General features: G+C 55.4%; 1 protein-coding gene across 1 annotated transcript; it reads right to left on the minus strand.

Moving 5' to 3' along the window:
* Positions 1-1,500: 1,500 nt before the first annotated feature.
* Positions 1,501-26,372, minus strand: ADAMTS15 (ADAM metallopeptidase with thrombospondin type 1 motif 15). The gene is made up of 8 exons (XM_055415851.2): positions 24,591-26,372; positions 12,813-12,945; positions 12,439-12,606; positions 11,958-12,241; positions 8,519-8,696; positions 6,861-7,042; positions 6,579-6,754; positions 1,501-4,852 (listed from the first exon to the last, which is right to left on the minus strand). Exons 1-8 carry the CDS (start codon positions 25,545-25,547, stop codon positions 4,111-4,113), a joined length of 2,820 nt encoding a protein of 939 aa, XP_055271826.2. The 5' UTR covers positions 25,548-26,372; the 3' UTR covers positions 1,501-4,110.
* Between the last annotated feature and the right edge of the window lie 969 nt (positions 26,373-27,341).

Here is a 27,341-nt window from a genome sequence, read left to right on the forward strand (position 1 = left end):
TGGTCAACGCACCCACATGCTGAGAACGACACGCCCCAAGCCCACGTGCATGGGGATCCTCCCGGACCTTGCCCAGTGTACCTCTTCGCCTGTTTGCCTGTGTCCTTCATCATGTCCTCTATGATAAACCAGGAAACATAAGCTAACGTTTCCCTCAATTCCGTGAGCCGTTCCAGTTCAGCACTGAGAGGGAATCATGGGACCCCTCAGCTTTGTAACCAAGTAAGTCGGAAAGAAGTGTGGGGGCCCTGCAGGCCCATTACTTGTGACTGGTTCTAAAGTGTGGGCAATCTTGTGAGACAGAGCTCTTAACCTGTGGGAACTGATGCTAACTCCCAAAATGACTTTAACTAGAGGACACCCTGTTGATGTCCAGAGAGCTGGAAATTGGTTGGCAAGGGGGGAAAAAAAACATAAATTTGGTGTCAAAAGTGTTGTAGGTAAAGAAACAGCTTTTCCTTTACCCTCCAACCCATGGGAACTTTTCCTCTCAGAGCTTTCATTGGCAATTGCTGCAATGGAAAACAGGAGGGACAACAAAAATAACAACCCCAAAAATGTGACAACATTTTGGGTAATTTTACAAAGATCTTACAGTTGCTGACGGCCAGCTGAGATATCAACCCCAACCCCTTCCGGACACTGTCCAGGCTCCCAGTGGCTTGGAGAGCCAGGCAGGCTCTTCTGGCCCCCTGCTCCTTCCACCAGAAATTTCTGTCAAGTGCCGAAGCTTTGTCCAAGCTCCCTTCCTGGCCCCTCACCATGAAGCCCTCTCCAAAAGAAGCCCACCCATCTCTGAATCCCAAATTAAAGCCAAACAGTCACCCACCAAAGTTGACTGCTTAATTGTTCCTGGAAACCCAGACTATGAACTTGAACACACCCTGAAGAAATAGGAAATCTACCTTCCTCCTAAATCTCATGGACCCCCACCCTCACTGGGTGGATTAGGAAATGGGGCTCCAGAGACCATTTCAGATCTGAGATCACTGCAAGTTTCTCAACTGTTAGTTGGATGTTCTTTAAAATGTCATGCCTCTGCCCCATCTGGAAATCTAGCATTGTCTGACCAAACCGGAACTAGGAAGAAGAAAATGTTCTCCAGACAGAATGAAGCTTTCTTTCTGGAAATCTGGGATCCCTCCTAAGGCAGGTAGTATACTGGGCCCCCTGACCTCGGTCCAGCCCCAGAGGCCGCCCCTCAGGCTGCCTGCATATCTATTCCTTCTGGCGCCCACCCCCAGCCCCCGCTCAGCAGGGTATGCCCCTCCCCATCAGCCCTCCTCCCTTGATCCCTCCCCTACACCTCACTCCCCCAGACCCAGTGCTCCTGCTCAGCCCAGGCCGACCCCCCTTCACACTCACTGCACCTGTCACCACCTGGATCTTTTCCAGCCTGGGCGCTCACTGCAAGGGGCAGGGACCCGAGGTCTGACCCTCAGCGGGTGCTGAGAGAAGGTACATAGAGAGAAGATGAAAGACATGGAGGCAGGACACGGGTCTTAAATACAGCTTTATTGGGAGCAGGCCGTCGTCCCCGCAGCAGCCAGCTCCCACGTATACACAGTATACACAGCCCCTCCAGCACCCAGGTCCTTCCATCCTTCTACAGTACCCGGAATGCAAAAGAACCAAACACAGGAGGGGCTCTGTCAGTGACAGCATCTAGCGCCTTTGAGAGCCAGCACCCAGGCCGAGGACATTCAGGACCTTCCACCGGTCCTCAGCCCCCCACCCCCGCCCCAACATGGCAAGACCTGTGAGGCTGGGCTCCTCCAGGCAGTGCACGTGACGGGCAGATCCTTACTGGTGCACGCCCCACCCAAGAGGGGGCTGCAGCCCCCAGCACGTTCCTCTTCTTCCACAGACACAAGAGATCACCCTAACTTTTTGCTCCATCACCAGAAACCTGTGCCTTGAGGCTTCTCTCTGCTCATAGAGAAGAGTATATTGTTGGAGAGTATGGTTGGATTAGTGATGTGGTCCCAGATAAGACATACCTCCCAACTTGTCTTGCTCATGTTTCTTCTCAAAGGGAAAAAAAAAAAAGGTAAAAGGAAAACATCAGGACAGAAAAGACCATTGAGACCCAGCTTGTGTCAGGAACAAGATTGGTTGTCCCTCCTTAAAATGATTCCTCAAGCCGCTCTGCTAGGGGCCAGACGCCCCCACGGATGGCCGCTCCCTTCCCACCCACCTTTCTGCACGCCCCCGCGCCACCTCAGCTCTCCTCACCTGGGAGGGGTGCGCCGAGCGCGGGGTGCGGTGCTATCGTCAGCTAGCGGGGTCCACCTCTGCCCTGCAGCCCAGGCGGGAAGGGGCTTCATCCTCTCTACCTTCTTCAAGGGTGACAGCAGCCCAACCTAACACAGCCGCCTGCCCTCTGCCCCCAGCGGGAGCTTGTTCTAGGGCTCAGCCAGGGTTAGACCAGGATTAGAACACAGTCCCAGGCTCACTGGTTGGCCGGCTGGTCTGCAGACTCTGACTTACAGGGAAACCCAATAAAAGTGCGGACTGCCTTTCCCAGGGAAGACATTTGTTTTGCTGTCACCTCACTGAGGTCCAGGACTCGCCACCTACACTCAGAACCAGAATCTCTGGTGTTGTGCTAGCGCAGCCGCACCCTCAAGAAATACCCTGCTCAGCCAAAGAAGCTCTAAGCCCAAAGCATCTTCCCACTCAGCGCTGTACGAAATATCCTGGTTTCCATTCCCCTACCGTGTCTCTGAGACAGACAAGTCTCCAGCAGCACCAAGGGCCCCTGGGTCAGCTAACTGATTGCTGCTGCCTCCTGAAACCTGTCCCCAAGGCACCTGAAGAGAGAGACCCTGTCACATTTGGGGGCCTGGGGGATGGCCGGGCTGCGGGAAGCAGGAAACAGGCGCCCTAGTTCATCTCTGTGTCTGGGCAGCTCAGTCTATGGAGGACGACAGTCGGGGCTGCTGGAAGCACCAGGGTCACCACTGCCCTGGGGAGGAAAGGGTGTGCACCCAGAGAGCAGACCTGAGGTAGCAAACAGTGAACCCCGTTATCCAACTGCAGAAACTGTGGCCTGCAATGCAGTGGGACGGTCCCCAGGCCAGACCACGTGAGGCTCTTTAGACGATGTCCATCTGGACGTTCTGCACCTGGCCCTTCTGGGTGTGTCCCACGTCCCCCCAGCAGGGTGAGCACCATGGCAATGCTGGTATAAGATAACGGCCTTATTTATACCTGCCTCCCTGGAAGAAGCCATCAGAACTGGGACCTTCTCCTCCCTCCCTAAGGTGACATGTCCTCAAGGCTTAGCCCCCGAGACAGCAGACCCTTCCAGATCACCCTTCAAAGTCACTGCTTCAGCGACAGAACCTGTCACCCCTCGAAAGTTTCAGCATCTGTTTTGGATGGTCGGATCCCTCATGAAGAAGACAACAATCTCCGTGCTGACCGCCTCCCTCCTCCTGCAAAGCGGAGGACACCGGCATGCAAGCCCTCCCACTAGTGTGGTGGCCAGACAACACCAGGAAGAGAGGAGGCCCTCGGAGGGACAGCTGAGAGAGGGAGGGAAATGCACCCAGGCCACTCCCCGTCCCTGCACACACCTCATTCCACATGGAGTGGCCCAGGCTCCCGTTACACCTGCCCTGCCCCCACCCCTCAGCTCTGCCCACCCCCAGCCAGTTTTCACTGTTCAGTCCAGGTCGGGCAGGAAAAAGTGGCTGAAAGCACCATAAAGACCTGCCTCGTTCAGAGACAGCTCAGAGCCCTGGGGCCCCCTGAGGGTGCCAAGCTGCTGGGTCGTGGCTCTTCCAGCAGCACGCGACCTCCCTGCGGGGGGCGTGGTCCCTGAAGTTCTGCTGGGAGGCGCCCGTCCATCCTCCTGTCCCTGGGAGGCTGGGCCCGCGCCTCCTGCCCAGCTCTGCACCCCTTCTGAGCTTCGCAGTGAGGGTGGCCCCAGAGGAGCCGGGCGTGAGGTAGACTGTGCCTTAGTGACTTCGCTTCCCCGCCCAGGTCCTTGTCCCTGGATGTGGGTGACCTCGTGGCCTGGGCCCTGGGCCGCTGCCTTATGTGGGCAGCCGGCAGGGAGGCGGCAGCATGACCGGCCCGACAGTGGGCAGGAGGGCCGCCGGCTCAGCATGGCCTCAGGATGCAGAAGTCCAGCTCCTGGGGCTTCCTGCGCAGGTCGCACTGGTCGCGCGCCAGCAGCCGCCCTCCGTGGCCCACGCACTTGAGCGGCCGTCTCTTGAACCCCCGGCCACAGCTCTTGGAGCAGGGCGACCAGGCGCCCAGCTCCCAAGTTGGACAGGGCTCCCCGCAGCTGCGCGTCTCCGCTGGGCGGTGAGCAGCGTCGCAGGCGGATGCCCCGCGCTGCCCCGGGGACCCCCGACAGTCCACCGGCCGCCGCTGCAGGCCGCCCCCGCAGCTGGCCGAGCACGGCCCCCAGCTGCCCGCCACCCAGCGCGCGGGGGCCCGGGCGTCCGGCTGCTCCACCTGGTTGGAGAGGCTGAGGACGCTGTTGTGGTGTACGGAGGGCGCCCGGGGCTCCTTGGGCAGGTAGAAGGAGTAGCGGACCCGCGGCGGCGTCATCTTCCCCACGGAGAGCACCTCCACCGTCAGGGGCTCCAGGATGGGCCGCGAGGCCTGCAGGCTCTCCACCGCGGTCCCCGTGCCGCTGTAGCGCAGCAAGCTGCCCTTCACCACCAGGTCCCGCTCCACGGCCGACACCACGAAGTGGCCATTGAGCAGGTATTTGCCCTGGCCGTTCTTCAGGGCCAGGTAGTTGTCGTCTCCGATCAGCCCCTTGTAGCCGCGCTGGCGGATGTCGATGCTGGAGGCGCCCGCTGGGATGGCCACCACGAAATTGTAGCCGTGCCTGCGGTGGAAGGATGCGTGTTAGAGGGCTATAGGCCTCATGACCCCGCTGCCCTCCGCCCCGAGATCGGTTCCTCTTCCCCAAACCCCCACCCCCGGCGGCTCACGCAGGTGGCAGAGTCCATAGCCTGGCCCCGTCCAGGGTCACACAAACCAAGTGGTGGTGAGGCTGCCCCACCCACAACCAGATCCTCCAGAGGGAGTGGAGAAGAAGGAGGAGGAGCAGGCTGGGGGGAGGCTGGGGCTCTGTGCGCTGAGGTGTGTGTGGTGCTCAGTTACTTCAGGTGTGTCCCGACTCTATACAAGTCCATGGACTGCAGCCGGCCAGGCTCCTCTGTCCATGGGATTCTCCAAGCAAGAATAATGGAGTGGGCTGCCATGCCCTCCTCCAGGGGATCTTCCCCACCGAGGGACTGAACCCAGGTCTCCTACATCTCCTGTACTGACAGGCCGGTTCTTTACCACTAGCACCACCTGAGTGCAGTGAGGTATACGGCCCCAGAGTCAGGGACCCAGACCAAGCCTTGGCTGCGGTGTCAGCTCCCTGGTGACTTCAAGTGAACCAGACTCTCTGGGCTCCACAGCTCATCTACGCAATGAGCGGGTTAAAAGAACTGATGTCTTAGGCTCCTTCTGGCTCCACTAGTCTATGAAAGTGACACCTGCCATTTATCTAGTGAAGCAAGTCAGGGGATCTACCTTTAATTCCCCCCCGGGTCTCCCCTGTGGGTCCCTGAGACCGCATCACCATTGGCTCTCAGTGTCTGAGCACACAGAGAGGTTGCACCCAGGGCTCGACAGAGGGCACTGTGTCTGGGAGACAGTGGAGGTTCCTGGACAGCCATCAACGCCTTCCCACCAGCAGCATGTGGACCCCCAAGTTCTCAGAGCCAATCAAACCCCCTCAACTGAGACAACAGGGGATCTGCTTGCCTCTTTTTCTTCCAGAGAGTGGGTCCAGACTCTCCAAGGAGCACAATCCCTGAAGAAAAGGGGCTGTGCTGGACCTGGGAAGACCAGGAGCCCAGGCTCTGCTGGGACAATTCTCCGGATGATCCAGGCACCCATGTCCCAGGGAGGGGGCTCCCTCATGGCAGCTGCTCACTCCCCCGTCTCCCTGAAGTTTATTGCTGCTCTCACCTTCATCCCATCCCCAAGGCCAGGGCCTCATGCTCAGGAATCAGGGAGACTGTCACATCTATCCCCAGGTATGTTTTGTTTTTTATCAACATGAAGAATATTTAGTGAGCATTTATTATGCACCAGGTACTATGCTAATCATGTTGCTTGAATTAATGCCCTTAACCTTCACAATAGTAGAACTGGAAATACACTAGCACCATACTCATTTTACAAGTGGGGAAATCTGAAAGCCTAGAGATTGCATCACTGGACCAGGGTCATCAAGAAAGTAGGAAATGGGATCTGAACATAGGTCAGTCTCACTCTAGAACCCGAGACAGGCCGTAATGACTTTACTGTCTCCCTAAATATCCCCTCCCAGTATGCAGGGTCCTACTCAGGACTCCATCTATGTTGGATGAATTAATGAATGAACATCACTCTCGTGGGCGAGCATGAGTGGCCTCCACAGCAAGGGTGCTGGCCAGGATCTGACATTTACCCCATCTAACCCAAGCTTCCAGGGTCTGGGGGGTAACTCCTCCCCTCCCGCCCCCATCCCTCCGCTTCCTGTCCTGGACACACCCCCAGGGCGCAGAACTCACATGGGCTTGGTGAAGAGTCCTGACACCTTCTTGCAGCTCTTATTGTCTCCTCCACACACCCCACACTTGTCAAACTTCTTTTTGGAGCCCAGGTTCCCATCGCAGCCTGCCTTGATGCACTTGCCCTGGACGCAGACTGAGGTGGAGTCTGGGGTGCAAGGCGTGCCATCCACCACCTGCAGGGCCCCCCGGACAGGGAGAAGAGAAGCAGGGGCAGCTAAGCGCGACGCTCCCTAAGACTGTGTCCCCCCGTCCCCCGGCCTCCTGCCCGGGCTCACCCACCTTGGGAGCCAGCACGTAGAAGTAGCCGGTGCCGTTGGCTCGGCAGATGAGCTTGCACTTGTCCCGTGGGGAGACGCCCGAGTACTTGGGCACCCAGGCCACGGCCAGCGTTAGCCGGTTCGTGCTGTGGTTGTAGCCGTTGAAGGCCTCACACTGCTCCTCCCGGAAACTCTTGCCAGAGGCTGGGGAGGGAGGAAGCACATGCAGGAAGCTAAAGGGAACAGCAGTGGGGGAGAGGGCAAAGAATAGGACCCTGCCCTGTGTGGTTGCTCAGGCTCCCTCGGCTCTAAACAGCTCCTCTCCACCCTTGGCTGAGTGGTCCTCATCACCGAAGCCACCCCATCTCAAAGGACCAATGCAGGCTGGGACCAAAGGATGCAGGATACAGATGATAATGCATCCCCCAGGCAATGTGCCACCTTCCCCAGTGGTCCAGCCTTAAATTTCCTCTACAACAGGAATCCTAAATAGAAGCCTTCAGTGACCTATTGAGACTGTTTACAGAATGTTCCTAAATACATAAAATACATACATAGACCACAAAGAATACCAATTACATTAACACAGAACATCAATGTATTTTGAAACATATTTGTAATGCATGTGCTTCCTTGTTAACTCATTATATAACAAAATTCAATGATGAGTCTAAAAAACAACCAGAACGCCTTCCCTGGTCCAGGGGTTAAGACTCCAGCTTCCACTGCAAGGGGCGAGGGTTATTTCCCTGACTGGGAAGCTAAAGGCCCTACATGCTGTGCCACACAGCCAAAAAATAAAGTAAAGTAAAATATTTTTTAAAAGCTTAATAAAAACCTGAACGTGAAGTGGTGATGAGCACAAATGGCATTTTGAGAAATCTGCCACATCTGAAAATACGTAACATGTGAAAATACCTGGGATTTCTAGCGCTCGAAGAGCCACAGACCAGCATTATAGTTTGCTGCCTAACTAAGAGAAATACTAAATTTTAGGTGGAAAGGTTGGCAAAAACAAACTAACAAAAATACTAAATTTCTAACTGAAAAAAATATTAAATTTTAGATTAAAAAGTTAATAAATATAGAGATGTCATCTTCCCCCCCCCACCCAAGTTCAAGAGGCTTGGATGAAGAATTCCTGCTCATATGTAAGTAAGAACCATCTCTGAGTTTGAAGCTGGGCTGTATCTATTCCAGTCTCATAAAAATAGCAAGAAACTGAGACTGTGGAAAAGATGCAATTTACTTTTATCCCAGCAAATTACAGAGAGCTGACCATGGTCTGCAGGAAAGTCAAACAAGGGATATGTAACAGTTTTTCTTTTCTTTTTTTCTAAACCATTTTATTTTCATTCTGCCACTGTTATTGCAAAGGATTATTCTTGGAAAACACATAAATTAAAAGCTAACCTGTTGAAAAGAATTCCTGCTTATGAAGATGGGCTTGTCAGTGCTTAACTAAGAGGGTTCTAGTGTCCTGTCCCCCTTGGACCATTTAGCCTTCCAGCCTCAGCCTCAGAGGATAACAGCCCTGGCAGAGGTGAGTGGGCAGAGAAATGATACCACGAGGTGCCTCTGCGCCTGCAGACTCTGCCCCAGGGCCGAGGACCTCGTCTGAAGTGGCTCTGTGGCCTCCAGCCCACCTCCCAAGCCGCGCCACAGGCGTCCCCTCCTCACCCGAGCTGGGGCAGGACTCCAGGTTGCAAGAGCGGTATTTCACCCTCACCCCCTCACAGTACTTGCCGCCACTGGCAGGGGTGGGGTTGCTGCACTGCCTCCGGGCCAGCTGCACGCCCCCTCCACAGGTGCGCGAGCAGGGGCCGTAGGGCTCCCACTTGGCCCAGGAGCCGTCCACCTGCAAGGAAGGGACTGTTACACTCCTGTGGGGTCCAGGCGCTGCACCCACGCCGGCCTCCTACAGGAGAGCTACACAGGGACAGCCTCCACCATCCCACCCCTCCAGAACAAAACCCTCTTTGTTTGCACGCCCAGGACACACACCACACTGAGGCCTGGAGATGAGCAAACGGCCACTGCTCCCAGTTACAAGCCAGGCCGCACGGGAGGACGGGGCTCCCGGCTGTAGAGTCAGGCAGGGACGCTCCACCTGTGCCCTCACCGCGTGGGTGGTCTTGAGCAAAGCAGAAAAGCTTCCTTAAGTTTCAGGTGTTTCGTGTGCAAAAATGGAGCCAGCACATCTGACCTCAGTCATGAGGTCAGGTGGAAGACTGAAACGATGCAACATGCGTGATGTTTCCTAGGTCAGTGCTGGCCACCTCGCAGGAGCTCAAGGTTCCTCTTTACACATTGTTAGTGTCCTTGCAAGAGTCTCTGGATCTAAAGTGGCCAGTAAACCATGTCACGATAGATATCCGAATAGTCTCATCTGTGAGGTTTCTATAATTCAGATTTTTCACCAAACCAGATTGGTTGTCACCTCAGTCTGGGGTTGCATTTGTGAAAGTTTTGCCACAAGCAGATGTAATGTTTGTGTTCAGAAGAGATAAAGAGAGGAGACGATTAAGCAATCCTCAAAGTCTATTTGGCTTTGGGATGAATTATGCAGTGTTGCTTTACTTTTCAAGAGGGCGGAGAGAGGATAGAGAATTTATAGTCTTCATTATGTTTTTCTTAGAATGACGGTAAAGTTACGTTCTCGGCACTGAAAACACATGGGTTGGGCAACAGGGGCTGAGGCCCTGCTGTACAGGCTGGGGTGGAAACATGGGCTCAGATCATCCAAAGCCACCGACCCAGGAGGAGACAGATACTGCGACTGATGCAGCTGCTCAGAGCATTTCTCCCATCTGGTCTCTGTCAGAGTTTCTGTTCCATTGTGGCCAGCATGTCTGTTTCATCCTGCAGAACACCTTCCCTTAACCCTGCTTCCTCCTCAAATCAGAGCCCAACCCAACTCAGCCCTTCCCTTCCTCGGTGAGTCAGCTACACCTGCTCTTTCTACCTGCTGCCTCCTCTGTGCCTCGCACCACAGGAGCCCCCGGCCAAGGTAGCAGTGACCCCCTAAAGACTGAAAGAGTCCGTGCCTAGGCCTGTGGTCCCCAGTCTTCAATGTGTAACTTTGCTCCTGTGGCTTCTGAGAGGATGCTACATTGTTTTACCTGGCATCACTTCTTCCTGCATGCTCCTACAGGAAACACTTTTGCCATGCTCCATCCAATCACTCATTTGCCCAGGATTTGTTGAATTGTTACTCGAAGCAAATCTCTGCCTTCAAAGTAAACGCATCCCAGCAGGGAAAACAAACAATAAAAAGAAGCCTGTGCTGTGTACCTGCTCTCAGATGGGATTAAAGCAGGTGGGGGAGAGGGAGGGGGGCTGGTCCTGGCGAGGTGGGCGGGCGCCACTGGGGATGGGAGAGAGTCAGATGCCATTGAGGGGGTGGCTGAGCCCAATGAATACATTGAATAGGGACGGGGCAGGGGAGTGTCTGTGAAGGAGTGATTCCAACACTGGACCACCAAGTCTCCACTCAGTAACAGGCTGCTGAGGATCTGAGTTGCGTGAGGGACGATGGAAAGATGGTCAGATCAATGGATGGACTGTACATAAATGGACTTGAAGAATTGCTGGAGTTCAGAAACTAGAGGCAGTTAAACTGGGGAAATGGGGCCTCAGTGGACAGAGTGGGATTCCTGAACTGAGGTCACTGGGGTGATTAATAAGCTTTGTGCTTTGACCTTGACTGTTGAGGGCAGTGACTCCCTGAAGGGCCAAGGTAGAGAAGCAACAGTCTGCTCAGAAATGAGGTTGAGGACAGAGTGGATTTGGCTGCTGATGGACTGAGAGGTCCATCACATTTCCTATACCCAACATCCTCTTAACCTATCTCTTTACACCCCCCCCAGACTCTTCTTCCCAAGAGAAGGAACTGGCCGTGACTGGCCTGTCCTCAAGAGCTGCCAGCCTCTGTGCAGCAGACTAGGGGTCCAGGCAGCCTCTGGCTGCTTCCAAACCACCCTCTCAAAGATGTCCCCGATGGAGTGCTGATCCCCACAAGCCCCCAGCTCAGTCCCCCTCCCGGACTCTGCCCCACCTCTGCCCATTGAGACCCCACTCGTCACTCACGACTCTCTTGCAGTCCACCCTCCTCATCAGAGCTTTTTCAGGCCCCTCTAGTCACCAGTGGTCTCTCTTCCTTGTTCCCCACAACATGCGTCATGCTCTGTCTCAACACATAGAGTACTCTTCCACCCCTTGGATGACAGTTACATTTCCAATTTCCCCACTAGACTGTGTGCTTTCTGACATGGCCCATGTTTTCTTTGTTTTTCTGACCACCCAGAACCCTGAATACAGTGGGTTGTTGCCTAATGAATGAAGTTTTAATTAAATGTATATTCCCCAAACAGAAGATTTTACAGAATTCTGTACCACACCCATCTCAGAGAAACTGATAAAGTATTTGATGAATGCTTTTTTATCATGTTGCCTCTGAGCACATAAAAACCCCAAGGCAAGCCCTCCTGTGGCCAGGGCCGAGGCAGAAGATGGATGGACAGTCCCCACCAGGATCAAGGGAGAGGGTGGACCTCCTGCCTGGAAAAGTGCCAGTCCCTTGGCTATCCCAACCCAAGATCTGAAGAATATAAAACTCTTAGAATATCTGGGTTTTGAATTTGTTCTGGTTTGGTTGGTATTCCTATTTATCAGGAAAAAAATAACTTTCATTCATTTATGTTTCAACTTCAAAAAGGACCAATCAAAACAGAAACTGAAGCTAAGTTCAGGATGTAACAAATGAGCCCTGGTGCACCTCAGGCTCCCTGGCCATGAACTACCCAAAGAAGGTAGGAATGAAGAGCAGGTCATGAGCCAGTCGGAGCTTCGGGGACTGGAGTCTGGGTCCTGAGCCCCTCCCAGGGAGATGGGGTGCAGCTCAGGACTGGGAGGTGGGAGGCTTGCCAGTTTCCCTGACTGGCCACATCATTTTTCTCCAGTCTCAGAATCAAGAAGGGGACAGGACCACCGCCAGTCATGGAGACACGCAACACTGAGACAGTTACAGCCACGCAGCCATCTGTGCCAGGGCCGGTCCCCTGGGGAGGCTCCTGAGCACCCCCTACCCCGCCCCTGCGCGCGGCTGCAGCCCACTCACCCGGTACTTGCTGAGACTGTGTCTCTCCACGCAGGCCCCCTTGAGGCAGAAACGGCCCTCGCCGCAGCCCGTGCCGTCTGCCCAGGGGAAGTGGCGCGTCTGGCACACCATCTGGCCCTTGGCCTTGCCCGTGCACCACAGCTTGGTGCAGGACTGCATGTAGGGGCAGGGCTTGGAGCCCACACCGAAGGCCAGCTCACACTGCTGGCTCAGCGGGTAGCTGGCGCCCGGCAGGTCCTCGGGCAGGGAGACGGGCTTGCTGGGCTGGTCCAGGAGGCAGTCTCCTGCGGGAGCCAAGGGTGTTCATCAGGGATGGGCCCAGAAAGGCGGCCATGGCCAGCGCGGGGTCTCGAAGGCAGGGAGAGGATGAAGCCAGGGACACGGAACGGGCCCCGCCAGAGCCCGGCTCCTCAGGTCGCGAGTGAGGTGGGTAACAGAAGACAGATGGGCCGCACGGCCCACCTCCCCAGGCCCCGCTCACCGTGCCCGCTGTCCAGGAAGTCGGTGACGATGGCTGCACTGCAGGCCGACCAGGGGTTGGCACGGTCGATTTGGATGAGCGTTGGGGACATCATGTGGTTGCCCCGGAGCTTCCCGAACACCTCCTCGCACACCTTCACGTTGTCATGGGGCATGTTGAACACGTGGCCTGCAGGGGAGACGAGGGACCTCAGAGGGGGGGCCATGGCATGGGGGACCCATGGGGCAGGCCCACCCAGAAGAGGGAGCCACTGCTACAGGGCCTCGAAGGAAAAAAGACAAATGTCCACTCCTGCTCAGAGCAGCCAACACTCACCCAGAGGGATCAGAAGAGAGCCCTGCCCTCTCGATCCCCACCCCGAGAGCCCTGCATACCCAGCTCATGGGCGGTGGTGAAGGCTGAGGGCAGCCCATCGTCCTCAATCACCGAGCAGCTCCTCTTGGGGTCGCACATGGTACCCACGTCGGCCATGCCCAGGGTGTCACAGGTGGTGGCCCCACACAGGTCCTGCCCGGGCAGGGGAGAAGCAGAGGCCAGCAGGAGTTAGAGATGTAATGTGGGGACCCGATAAGAAGGAAGGACACTCAACCCACTCCCAGCCCACGTGGACCCATCACCTCCCAGCCAGGCCCTTTGCCCAGGGGGTTGTGTGTTGCTATTTCTGGAATGAGCCCAGGCCTCAGGAGGAAGCTTGCTGGCTTGAGAGCTGAGAAGATGCTGCCCAAATCCTACCCAGGGAAGCCCCAGGGAGGAAATCAGGAGGCCATAATTACAAGAGAAGGACCACTGCTTCCTAGAGAGACCGCCTTCCAGCCCAGAAAGTGGGGACTCCCCAGCTGGGTGAGGTCCTGGTCGTGGCTAACTGGGCAGGAGGGGGTGGAAAGCCAGCAGTCTCCCAGCAGAGTCGGCTCTGGGAACCTGGATCCTCAGTGGGGGATGGCCTTCAGACAACCATGAATTAAGCTCAGACTCTCAGCCAGCGGGTCACTGGCCAAGGGCCCGCCCTGCCCGAGGCCCAGCTGCTACAGCTGGGAGGGGCAGAGCGAGGCAGATGCAGGCCCAGATCCAAACCCCACTCCACTGGCCACAGAGCTCAGGGGACCACAGGCTTGACAGCCGCTACAAAGACTATACATTACAGGGGACGTGACCTGAGCAGGAAGGGCTGTCCGTCTTTTTGTACCGAAACAAGCTGCAGTGGGCCAGGGCCTCCAGCAGCCCTCAGGGAGCTCATCCCACAGGGCTTGGGAGCACCGTGGGCCAGCGACACGCAAGGGACCTTGGCGCCCTGAGCGGGACAAGAACGGGACCCCTGCGCACATTCTGCTCCTCCTGCAAAGACGCTTTGAACAGGTGACACTGATGTTGTCTGCGTCCTACCCCCACCTGCACTGCAGAAGGCATTGGGCTGTTTACAAGAAGTTTACGGGCAGCATCTCACATGCCCCAGCACACGCTGAGGAGGCAAAGGTGTTCTCACACACATCTGTAGAGGGCGGAGCCTGCGACTCGTGATCACATCTCATCATGGTAGTGACCTTGGGTCTGCACCTGACACGCAGAGTCCTGGGAATCCTCCAACCCAGCCCGGAATAGGCTTTCAGCACCACCCTCCCCACAGATGCCCGCTCTAGACTACCCTGAAGCTTGGAGATGCTCAAGCCCCAGCCGGGATCTGGGGTCTGGACACTCAGGCTCTTTCGATCTCGTCACTGCTGTTCACCCAGCGCCTCTGGAGCCCCCCCGGGGAGAAAGCACTGCTGGTGTTTCCCTGGGGAGCCCAGCGGCTCACACAGCACACACACAGAGCTGCGCTCAGTTGTATGTCTCTAAGGGTGTGTGCGTGTGTGTGAGCGTTCACACCCACGGCGACGTGGGGAAAATGTAGGCAGCCGGGAGGCATCAGTGGGGCCAGGGGGCACGGGAGGAAATGTGGTCATAGTACAGAAAATCAGCAAAATTTAATCTCAAGTACTCGGAGGTTTACCACCTGAGCAGTCAGGCTTGGCTTCCCAGGGTCAGGTGACAGTCACAGCTCCTCACGAGTTCACGGGGCTTCTGGCCAGAGAACCCCCAGGGGATCAGACCAAACTGGAGGGCACCCGAGTCACTGGTGGGTGAAACGCCGTCTCACCCTCGCTCACGGCACCTCTGCCCCTTCTTCAAGCCCCCCAGGCACACCTCAAATTCCATCTCTTTCAAGTACTCTTTCCTCATCAAAGGCTCAGAAAGCTCTCCTTTCCGCCCCACCCGCCGCCCCTGAGTTCTGAAACCAATAAAACACCTGCTGTCAGGACACAGCAGGAAGTAGGGAAGAAGAAGCTCACCAGTGGTTCAAGGACCGTGGCCACCAAGGAGCAGGCTGGGTGGACAGAGTGACCTGGGGACAGAGGACAGAAGGGAGGCAGGAAGGCTCATGCAGGGGCAGAGTGAGGGGGACACAGGAGCACAGGACCCCACAGAGGTGGTCACCCCTGGAAGTTCCAGCCGGGCAATCACAGCCTGCAGGGACAGCCTCTGCCAGACAAGCGTGTCACACTGTCCCCAGGCCGCCATGGGTGCCCTGCACTGGCCTTGAGTGGGAGAGGGCAGGACCAAGAAGCCTAGAGGCTGGCCCTGGCCCATCACAACACAGACATGTCACACCATCCCCAGGTCACCATGGGCAACCAGCCCTGGCCTCATGTGGGAGAGGGCAAGACCAAGAAGCCTAGAGGCTGGTCCTGACCCATCACAACACAGACGAGTCCCTTCAGGCTAGTCAGCCTATTCCCTGGGCATTGTTCCCCTCCTGGAAGGGCTAGCTCACACTGAGAACCAAGACAGTCCAAGTGCCGTGAGCCTCTGCCCCTTGTCAGCTCAGGCGAAGGAAACCTAAGGCCGATTTGTCTGCCAGCACACACTTGATAAAAGCGACTCACAGAAATGTGAAGTCACCCACAAGGAGACTCAGAGGACCAGCCCCTGCCTTGCTCAGCGGAAGAGGCTGGAGCAGAGCGAGAGCTCAGGCCAGGGTCCAGCGGCTGCTGCAAAGTCCGCCTCTGCAGCCTGGAGGCCCTGGAAGCCGAGAGCTTTCTCCTTGCCCTCTCTTCTCTCTTGTCTTCCTTTCTCTCAGGAAGGCGGGTTTTCTCTGCAGCAGATGTGCCACTGCAGGCCCCTCCTGGCCAGGAGCAACCTGTTCTTGCCATCAAGAAACCCCAGTTTCTCTGGATCAAACAAAAGGAACAAGGCAAGAGCCGGCAACCTTCCTGAGGATCGGGGTGCAGCCAAGAGCTGCCATGCCGCAAGAGCCAGCCTGTCGCTCAGGGAAGACCAGCTGCTGGGTGTCAGGGGCTCTGCCTGGACCTTAGCCCCGGGTCAGGACTCAGAGGGACTCTCGCTGGGCCTCCTGCTTTCAACGCCCACGGGTGACTGTGCAGGGCCTGCCGTGCCTGTCTTGTGGCACGGATTCTCCACCCTTCTGGAGGGATCTCACACACACTCCAGCGGCCTTAACCGCTTTATACAAGGTGCTTGTCTCCAGAACCAGAGCCGCTTCTGGGTCCTTCCACCTGCAGGGTGCAGGCACCACCCAGACCAGTCTCCACCTGCCTCACTATTTTGGGGGATTTGCCGATTCTTCTTGTAGCCACAGCCATTTTTCCAAAGGACCCAAGAATCTTCTTGGCCAAGAACCTAATCCTCCTGGATCATTCTTTTCTGTCTCTTTTTATAACAATAGGATTGGAGCCACAATTTGGAAGCAAATAAGGATAGCACCTCACTCAGTTAGGTAAAGAATCCACCTGTCATTCAGGAGACTGTCTATAATGCAAGAGATCCAGGTTTGATCCCTGGGTTGGGAAGATCACCTAGAAAAACCAATGACTGCCCACTCCCGGACTCTTGCCTAGGAAATCCCATGGACAGAGGAGCTTGGCAGGCTGAGTCCATGGGGTTGCAAAGAATTGGACATGACTTAGCGACTGAGCCGCCACCACCACTGCCACCTCACAGGGTTCACCACGTTTACCGAGACTGAGCTACACACACCTGCCTCCGACCAGCTGTCCTGCTACAGTTCTCCTTCCACCCCGTCTCACTTTCCCTACCACCTACTGAGGTGTTTGTTGTTTTCCAGCAGTATGAAGAGAGGGGACAACAGAGGACGAGATGGCTGGATGGCATCACCGACTCGATGGACATGAGTTTAGGTGGACTCCAGGAGTTGGTGATGGACAGGGAGGCCTGACGTGCTGCGGTTCATGGGGTCGCAAAGAGTCGGACACGACTGAGCGACTGAACTGAACTGAAATGTATAGCTCAGGAACTCTACTGAATGACCTGTGGTGACTTACATGGGAAGGAAATCCAAAACAAGCAGGATACACGTATACCTGTGGCTGACTCACTTCGCTGTACAGTAGAAACACAACCGTGTAAAGCAACTATTCTTCTGAAAGTTAATTTAAAACATCAAGCACAGTAAATTTTTTAATGTGGCAGAAGACACGTGTTCTGATGGAGACAGCTTTCCTGCTCCCACTGAATTTCTGGGCATGAGAGCCCACGCTCATGGTCACAAGCCACATCACAGCTTCCAAGAATTCTACTCACAGTTCTTCACAGCCTCTCTCTCATTCTACAGGTGAGGAAACTGGGGCTCTGAGGACTATGATGACTCCCCGCCAAAACCAGGCCACTTTGAAGTAAAGAATGGAGTCACAGTCCACACCCTTGGACACTCAGGGTAGCATGGCCTTTAGTCTGAACAGTTATCACATGAGCTAGGGCTCAGTTCACCACTGGTGAGACCACTTGCACGGTATTAACATGGTCCCTGTAGTCGGTTGCCCATCTGAATCTCTCTCATGAGTCACTGGATTTCCCCGTCAAATTCAAAATCCACTTCTGTTTGCAACCCCCAAGGACAAGAGGGCCTCGCTTTGCTAGAAGGAAAAGAATCTATCAGTTCAGGGTCTGGGCAGCCTGACTCAGGAAGCCTAGTGGGAAGAGGCTGGCGTGTCCTAGCAGCGTGTATCTGCAGGTTCTGTTCCCCCAGGTCTCCTGCATGGCAGATGGATTATTTACCACCTGAGCCACCAGGGAAGCCTATTTCTGTTCCACCAGAATACAAATCCCATGAGATACATGGAACGGTGTCACAGCAAGAGATGGAGGGAATCAGACAGGAATGCCCTCAGCGAGGAGGCAGAGGAACCCAGTTTGCAGGGAACCAGACTCTCTCCAGAAACCACCACTTCAAGGAGCACCATGTCCAATGGTCGCTGGCATTCACATAGCAGATGCTGTTCTAACTGCCTCACCTGCTTGTTGTCAGACTCCTCACTGAGCCTGTGTGAAGGAGGGGCCACAACCAGGCCCCGTCCACAGATGAGCCCCGGGAGACCATGCGTAACCAGCCCAGGGTCAGCAGTGAGCTCGAGGCGAGACGGGGAAGGAGGGGCCGAGTGAGGGCTGAACCCAGGCCATGAAGCCATGGAGCCTGATCCTCCCCAGGCCTGCGTGCTGCCTCCGGGGCACGAGCACTCCAAGAATGAAGGGGCTGGGGAGGGGCTCAAGAGGACAAGGTCATCCACTCTGGACCCCTGCCCTCAGAGCTCAGGCTGGTCACCAGTGCAGAGAGGCCAGGAGAGACCCGGGCAGAGGGGAGGGCAGGCTCAGGGGCCAAGAGCGCTCGGGAGAGGGGTCTGTGCCTGGCTCCTGACCCCATACTGACACGCCGAGCCCATCCCTGTGGTGCACCAGGGCAAAGCCAGAAGCAAGGAGCCTCGATGTGACTCCAAAGAACCTAAGGCTCTCTCTCCCGACTCTGCAGGCAACAACCTCAAGCGACGGAAGAACGATCCCCCGGAAGGAAGGTGAAACCACCTGAGTGCTCAGGGTTCTGTGGTCCTCCCACCCCATGAATGACAGCAATGTGGAAGGCCCCATCAGAGGGGCTAAACAGATGCAGGGAGGCCCTGCCTGAAGGCAGTTCACACATCACTGGGACTGGCCACTTCGGAGTCCAGAATCTCCACACACAGAGGAAGCGTCAGGGCATACCTGCAGAGGGAGGAGGCAGAAGGCTTCACAGCAGGGCCATCTTAAACCTAAGCCCCAGCCAGGGGCCCACCCGCAATAACCGGACAACGGCAAACACACAGTGAGCCTGAGGCAGCGATGGTAGCAGGGCACCGACTCTGGAACACTCAGTAACTCCTCCCCTCAGCAGCCTGCACAGCATCATTATCCCTGTTTTATGGATGAGGACAGAGAACTTCAAACAGCTGATACACTCAAGATCACGACTAAACATGCAAGCACCAAGATCCCAAGTCAGCTCCGCCCGCCTCCACGCCTGTGTTCTTTCCATCACTCCACGCGACCCAGGCAAGTGTCACAGCAAACAGCTGTGAGATATTCAGAGGCAGGGGAGGGGCAGGACCCACCAGGGACAGACCTCGCTGGCTCTCCTGACTAACCAGTGTCTAAAAACGCAAAGAAAAGTTTCCAGGGCACATTCCTCCCTCCAAACTTCCTCCCCACCCTGGCCCATCACTCTTGGCTTCCTTATGTGCAGTAAGTAAGAAACGGGGTAGAAGAACCATCTCCCTACAGACGGGGAGAACTGAATCCCCTCCGTGCTATCTGTCTCCTCCCCTCCCAGAAGGAGTACGGTTGAGTTTCCATTTAGTGATCAAGATTTACAAACTGTTAAATACCAAATCTGCAGCTGTCTCTCTCTCTCTCTCTCTGCTAGGCTTGACTTCAAAAAAGATCCTGACAAAAGACAAAAATTCTAATTCCAAAAGATACACGCTCCCCAGTGCTCACAGCAGCACTATTTACAACAGCCAAGACATGAATGCTACCTAAAATTCCACTGTCAGATGACTGGATAAAGAAGATACGGTCTCTATATTCAATGGAATATTACTCAGCTATAAAAAAAGAATGAAATAATGCCAGTTGCAGCAACATGGATGAATCTAGAGACTGCCATACTGAGAGAAGTAAACAGACAGAGAAAGACAAATATCACATGATATCACTTACATGTGGAATCTAAAATATGATACAAATAAACTTATTTACAAAAGAGAAATAGAGCAAGAAACATAGAAAAAAAACTTATGGTAACCAAAGGGGGACAGGGTTAAGAAACGGATAAACAAATATATATAAAATAGGTAATTTTACAATAAGGTTTTACTGTATATCATAGGGAACTATACTCAATATTTTGTAATAATCTGTAAGTGAAAAGAATCTGAAAAAGTATATATATATATACACACACACACACACACACATATATGTATGGCTTCCCTGGTGGCTTAGCAATAAACAATCCACTTGCCAATTCAGGAACCACAAGTTCTTCCTGGGTCAGGAAGATCCATCCTCTGGAAAAGGAAATGGCAGCCCACTCCAGTATTCTTGTCTGAGAAATCCCATGGACAGAGGAGCCTGGCAGGCTACAGTCACTCCATGAGGTCGCAAAAGAGTTCGACTTGACTTAGCAGCTAAACAATGACGATAACAATGTATGTATGTATATAAGCGATTCACTTTGCTGTACAGCTGAAACTAACACAGGCTAAATCAAAAACAAACAAACGATCTTGACAAAATTACGATTCTTTTTATTATATTGATAGATATGTATAAAAGACATTTATCATTTTATTATTAGCATTTTTTTGTCTGAACACTAAATTTTACTGTCATGTTGCATCTAGTTCATTCTGGAAAGAATTGGCCTCTATTTCAAATGAGACTGCATATGCTGATCGGTCCGACTTTTTGCAGCCCCAGGGAATGCAGCCTGCCAGGCTCCCTTGTCCTTCACTAACCCCTGCAGTTTGCTCAAACTAATGTCCATTGAGTCAGTGATGCTATAGATACACATCTCTGCTGTACATGCACACATGGCATGCATACACATCCCCACAAAACCCAAGGCCAGAATGGGAAGACGAGTGCCAAGCTTGAGATGTGAAAGGAAAGAAGGTAAGAGCAGGAGTGAGGAGAGGAAGAGGGTGACAGAGACCCTGCCTCAAGGACCCTGCAAGAGGAAGAAGAGAGCTTGGAGGAAATTTGGAAGGGAGCGGCTAAGGGAGCAGCATGCGCGGTACTCAGCACGCTCAGGAAAAACAGGTACGTGAAGAAATAAGCATGCAAACCCCACAAACTACAAACCCTAAAACCTACCAGTCCCATGGAGGAGACATCACAGGGAGCAAACTAGAGCAGGGACTGGAGGAGCTGGCCTCCCACAGGAAAGAAGCAAGCTTCCTGTCCCATCGACAGCACCTGCTTCCTTCTCGCCAGTCCTTGCATCCAGCATCTGTTTGTCCCTGGTCCTCGGCTTCTGCACACCAGCGTTAAAGAGAATGATTTGGCCTCCAGCAAAGAGGAATCCTAGTCTTCACCAGGGCAGTCACACCACATTGCACTGTTTGTTTCCTTGTTGGAGGTCCCCAACACACGGTGAATTCCTGGGGGCCAGAGGCCACATCTTATGAGTATCTGTATCGCCACAGCCCAGGAAAGCACTGCAAGTAATAGATGCTTAGCAAGTGCTAAGAGAATGTATGGATAAATGAATGGAAGTCAGCCAACTACAGAGCTACCCAGACTGCAGAGGCATCCAACCTAAAAAAGAGAGAAGACCCAGGGAAGTGTGGTCCCACTGGACCTCTGCCCAGCAGAGCGGAAGCCACAGAAACTTCTCCTCATAGAAATAAAAGTCCAGGCAGAACAACTGGCTCTCATTCTCCACAGATCCTGGTTCCAATTCCGTGTGACCTCACCCGGCTGTTATGAGCTGGAAGCTGGTTGCTTTGCAGAATCCAACATGCACTCTCCCTCCAGGAACTTAGACTCATTCTGAATCTTTAAGGAAACTCCTCAAATTGTCAAAATCCTTGCTGTGTGAGCCATGGTTCCTCCTTTGTGGACAGTAAAGGGTCCTCCCTGGGTCTCGTCTTCCCAGTGTTTTGATTTCAACACCCCACATCCCTCCCTCTGCCTGCCAAGAGGACAGCAGGCTCCCCACAGCCTGGGCCAGGCTTGTTGCCACCACCGCAGCACTGAGAGGGTGGAAGGGAGCCCCACGTCCGCCCGTCCAGCCCTTCTCCTGCTCTTCGCCAGGCACCCCAGAGTACCTGGAGCTCCCCAGAGCTGCTCGCCCCTTCTCATCACAGGAGGAAATACGACCCAGCCAAGCCCGACCTCTTCCTAACTGCTTCCACCCCATGAAAAACACAACCGTGTGATCAGAGACAACCACACCATTTTTCCAGTATCTCCAGGAGATCCAAGAAATAGGTGACTCTAAATGTACCTGTCAGTTCAAGGTCCTTTAAAGACAAAGGTAATTTACAAAATAAGCACATTTCTAAAAACGTTTAATCCAAACAAATTATATACAGCTTCCCAGATGGCATTAGTGATAAAGAACCTGCCTGTCATTGCAGGAGATTTAAGAGACTCAGCTTTGACCCTGGATCGGGAAGATCTCCTAGAGGAGGGCATGGCAACCCACTCCAGTATTCTTGCCTGGAGAATCCCATGGACAGAGGAGCCTGGCGGGCTACAGTCCATGGGGTTGCAAAGAGTCAGACATGACTAAAGCAACTTAGCCTGCATATATAATTCTTTTCAAATTTTAGTTTGAAAAAGCATTAATTACACCAATAGTCTGATAAATATAAGCGGAGAAGCTCACACATCTGATTTAAAGGATTATTCCTAATCCTTACAAAGGTAAAGAATCTACCTGCAATCCAGGAGACCTGTGTTCAATCCCTGGGTTGGGAAGAACCCCTGGAGAAGGAAATGGCAACCCACTCCAGTATTCTTGCCTGGAGAATCCCAGGGACAGAGGAACCTGGTGAGCTACGGTCCATGGGGTTGCAAAGAATCAGACACAACTAAGCAACTAACACAATAACTTACAAAGTAAGACAAAAGTCTCTCTTGTGTTGGCGCCGAAGGTGGCTCCAGACTCCTGGAGCCCACGCCGGCCTCTGTCTAGAAAGTGCAGCTGTATGCTGGCGTTCCCATCTCATACTGTATCTTCCCCCGGGAGCTCAGGAATGAGCCATTCCTAAGACTCTGAGAAAGCGGCAGATCCCGGAGTCCGTGCTGATGAGGAGGTGGGGGAGAGACATTTGCTCTAAAGTATAAAGCACGTATCTGCTTGACAGCCCTGCCAACACAGCCTCCCCACTCTCTGGCTTTGCCCTCGCGATGCCTAAGCGAAAGACAGCTTCTTAGGGGTCACACCACACACACCCCTGCTTCTGACCCAAGTAGCCACACATCTTGTGCCCATTATGCATGGCCAACAAGGCCCCCTGGGAGGGGGGAATCTAGCCCACACCAGCAACAGACAGAAGCTGTCACGTTGTTTGATTGCTGCTGCTTCACAAGGCAGATCCTTCCGACAGCGTGACCTATACTCCTGCAGGAGTTCTGTTCCCAGGACTGGTTCCAAAAGTGAGCCACGCCACGAGGCGGCAGAGACACAGGTCTGTTACATTAGACCAGTGAGCAAACTTCACAGGGCATCCCAGGTAGCAGGTAGGCCAACAGCTGCTTTGCCCATTAAGAAATCTTGTTCACGGCCTCTGCTCTCTCCCCAGCCATCTGACTGCAGAGCCGGTCTGTGTGCAGAGGTCGAGGCCCCCTCCCTTGCAGCTTCCCTGTGACTCAGGCAGAACTTGGAGGAATGGGGCAGTGACAGCTCCACAGACCTCAGTTGGAAGAATGAGCACAAGGAAACAGACTCAGGCCAAAGACCTCCCTAGAGGAACCAGGTGGTGGGAGGAGAAGGCTGGGAAAAGAGGAAGTTCCACCCCAGGAAGGGCCCAGCTGGCACAGCTGGGCCGGTGTGGAAGGCTCCTGCCCCAGCCCTGTACGCAACAGTCCACCTGCATACAGCGGAGACTCAGGACCCCACAGGTACCCGAGGGCTCCGTGCCATCCCCAGAAGGCTGTGGTTATGACATGAACAAAGCGAGAGAGTGGCACTGATTCAAGCCCCAGCTCCCAGAGTCAGAGGAGGCGGGTCACACGGACGCCCTCTTCCCTCTCAGCCTCTCATACCTGAGAAATTTCAAGACTCCGACAACACAGCACCCAATCTATGAACCTAAAATGTCAATAGATCCATAGCACCAAAGGCTTCTCTGATCTGCTATTCTGACCTTTCTAATCCCAGGACTCTGTCTTTCCAGCCCTGCAGCAGGGATCTGCGGGCGCTCTTGTCACTGAGCTGACTCCTTCCGCGCTGCTGGGAGCGGGAGCTGGAGCCCTCACAGGACGTGTCAGTGAGCCTGCTCCAGCGCAGCTACCTCAGGGCGCCCAGGTCCTCCATCCCCCAACCTGCCAACAGGGATACGGGACAACTCAGCTCAGCTCCGAGCGAAGCTCCACGTGGAGCTCCAGGCTCCGAACTCTCTGACTACTCTGCCTGCTCTGAATGGGCCAGAAGCCCCTCAGAGAGGAGCCAGACCCCGCGCTGCCCGGGGGAGAGGGAAGCAGCAAGGAAGAAGGCAATGCTCCCTGTACTCGAGTCTGTCCTTTCGCTGCAACCCACGAAAAAATCCAAACGAGCCCTCCACCCCGATCCAGGCTTCCCAGGCCCAACACAGAAAGAGGACTGCAACGTGCTGCCCTCGAGAAGAGCCGCGGGCGCTCAGCTCCCAGGTCGCCGAGCAGAAGAACGCAGCCTGGGAAGGAGGGTCTGGAAGGACTCGGACGCCCCCTCGAAGGAGGGCTGGGCTCGCCAACGCCGTCCTCCGGGCGCCCCCTGTCGGCCGTGCGGACCAACCGCGGCTCCGGGCCGGCAACTTCCTGGGTCCCGGCCCCTCGGCGTCATTGGCCGCGCCCGGCCAACACCTTCCGAGGGAGCCGGCGTTCCTCCCACCGCCCACGTGCGTCCTCTTGCACGCGAGCCAAAGCTCCGCCGAGCCCAGCGGCAGGCTTTCCCCGAAGAGCCCAAGTGACAGTCGGAAGCGATCAGCGAAATTCAAACTCGGGGGTGAGGCGGTGACCGCGCGGCATGAAGGACATTCGGAGAGTTAAGGGAGGGGACTCCGCCCCCTGCCCCCAGAATAGGGGCTACCTGGGTCCAAAGAGATGGCGGACCGACTCACCTGCCGGGTGAAGAGGATGGCCGTGTCCCAGTACTCCGGGTGCTTGTCACTCACTTTGTTCAGCTTCTTCTGCCACGCGCAGAAGTTGCGCAGCGTCAAGGCCGCATTGCCCGTGACCTTGGGCCCCGTGTCGCGGTCCCCGAGAAGCAGCACCTTGACCACGACGATGTTGATGGGGTTGAGGATGCTGGGGTGGCGGTAGAGCCGCGCCGCCGTGGCCAGCAGCGTCAGCAGATAGTGCTCCAGGTCCGCGCCGTGGAACTTGACCATCGACTCGTCAGCCACCACCAGCGTCTCCACGTATCGCGGGATAGACACGAAGCGCTTGGCGCGCCCGGACCTGCGTCGGCTGCGAGCCTCCCCTAAGCCGATCCGCCGAGGCGTGTAAGGGTCCAGGGCCCGCAGGATGGCGGGGTTCCAGCCTGAGCCCACCCCGCAGCGAGACGTGGGATCTCCGGGAGGCCCGCCGGGGGCGCCCCGGCGCTGGAGGAGATGTGCGCCCTGGCTGTTGCGCTGCGCCGCCGGCGCGCTGGCGTTGGGCAGCGGGCTAATGACATACTCGGCGCCCCGGTAGCCGAAGGCTCCCCGTAGCCCCCCGCACAGGCTCAGGGCGGCGAACGAGTCTGGCTCGGCATTCACGTCCCCAGAATAGAAGCAACGTCTCAAGTCCGGAGAGCTGCGTCTGAGTCCCTGGAGGGGGACGCCCAGATGCTCAGTGGCGAAGGCGGGTGCCAAGAACTGAGCATCTGGCGTCAGGTGTAGGTAGAAGTCCTCCTGAAACGCTGTGATCTGAAAAATGAGGCCCTGATCCCCGGAGTCCTCGGGACCCTGCCAAAAGTAGTGGCGGCCGTTGATGTCCGGGTCTAGTCGGATGGGGACCACCACCTCCCGCTCTGGCTCTGAGCCGCCAGCGGGTGCCCCGGCGAGAACCAGCATTAAGATGCCCAGCAGAAGCATGGCGCCGGGCAGCGCACAGCCGCGCTCTCGGAAGGGCCCGGCCCGGCTCCCCGGCCGCCGGCACGGTCTCCTTGCAGCACGCACGCCGGAACCACCGACGCCCCGGGCCGCCCGCAGCTCCCAGAAAGGAGAACCCCGGGGAGGGAGACTCCTCCCAGAGCTGTGAGCGTGCACCGGGCGGCTCGCGTCTCCTACCTGTGCCTTTCCAAGCAGAGCGCGCCCTGGGATCTTAAGCGCAATCGCTGTCAAGTGCAAGGACGAAGATTTGCAGCGGAGAGCTGGAGGGAGGTGCCGGCCGCTTCTCCGAACCCTGGCGGTTCGCAGCGCAGCAAACCAGGCGCTGGGCGAGCCTATTAAAGGCCCCCTCCTCTTTGGACTGCCCAGTCAGCGCTCTCCCTCCCTCCTCTCCCAGCCTCCCAAAGCTTGCAGCCTCCTGGGGCCACCGAAGAACTCGATCCCGCCTCCCGAGCGCAGAGCCACTTGGCGGGGAGGGAGTGGCGTTGCGCTGAGGCAGGAGGCGTGGGCTGGCCGGAGCAACCAGCGGCGGAGTCTGCATTTGCGTCCGTCCTCAGTGCCCAGAGCATCAGTCCGGACCCTCGGCTGGCTGAGCCGTGGGTCGTAGCCTTTATCTCAAGGCTGTTGGAGTCAGGAATGCCATATGAAGACTGGAGGCTAACCCCCTCCCAGACCCACCTGAAGCCCTCCCGTTGCAATTTCCTCATCACAGTGCCCCCTAAAAAATCAGAACCAAGAATTGCCCCTGTACATGTGCTACTGCTGCCAGAAGGGCACATTCTGGGGCCCATGGAGAGCTTGTTTGGAATCCATGGCTGCCCAGGCCCACCGTCTGCTACGGGGGCAGATGGTGGCAGGATGGGCTGGTTCCGATGGTTAGTTTTCAAGAACTTTTCCAGTTAGCTATTACACAGTCATCACTAACATTTTAGTTATGTGAACTTATAAATCATGTGTAATAACAAGCCCCATCACGTCCTAATGATCTGAGCACAATTATCTGTGCTCTGGAGCCTGGGGGATCACCAGTCCTCCAGGACAGACCCCAGCCCTCTGTGGGGGGAGGTGCAGGGAGGACAGCAGAGGGTGAGGGTAGGAGGGCAGGACTGAGTGGTGCCCATCCCACATCCCACATGATGCAGGGACATCATGACAGAAGCTCTGACCAGGTCCTGTGGGAGTGTTCACACAGCTCAAGGGGGCAAATGCTGCCACTCGGGACTGAAGCGGGGTTGAGTGTTGGAGAGCCATATTTAGCACTGACCAGCACACCAGTTGTTCTTGACTGGAGAATCCCAGGGATGGGGGAGCCTGGTGGGCTTCCGTCTATGGGGTCACACAGAGTCGGACACGACTGAAGTGACTTAGCAGCAGCAGCAGCGCACCAGTGCCCAGGGATGTGGAGAAAAGAGTGGTCTTCCTGCCAAAGAGGGGCTGAGGCACTGGTGGACAGTGGAAAAATCATCAAGAAAAGATACTTTCTGGAACTTCACTGGTGGTCCAGTGGCTAAGACTCCAGGCTCCCAACGCAGGGGGCCTGGGTTCAATCCCTGGTCAGGGAACGAGATTCCACATGCCACATCTAAGACCCAGAACAGCCAAATAAATAAATGAAAACAAACATTTTTTAAGGGAGCATCCTCAAAGTATTTCTTAGAAAAGAAAGAGTACTTCCCCTTGACTTTCTCTCCTGTGATTCTTGACAAAGTACAGGAAGGATGGTGGAGTGAGAAGCTGAGGGTGTGCAGTGGTGATGCCATCAAGTCACGAGTTCCCACT

This window comes from Moschus berezovskii, chromosome 25 (genome assembly GCF_049115385.1).
Source record: "Moschus berezovskii isolate FMDL1 chromosome 25, NW_MosBer_1.0, whole genome shotgun sequence".
In the NCBI taxonomy this organism is placed as follows: domain Eukaryota; kingdom Metazoa; phylum Chordata; class Mammalia; order Artiodactyla; family Moschidae; genus Moschus; species Moschus berezovskii.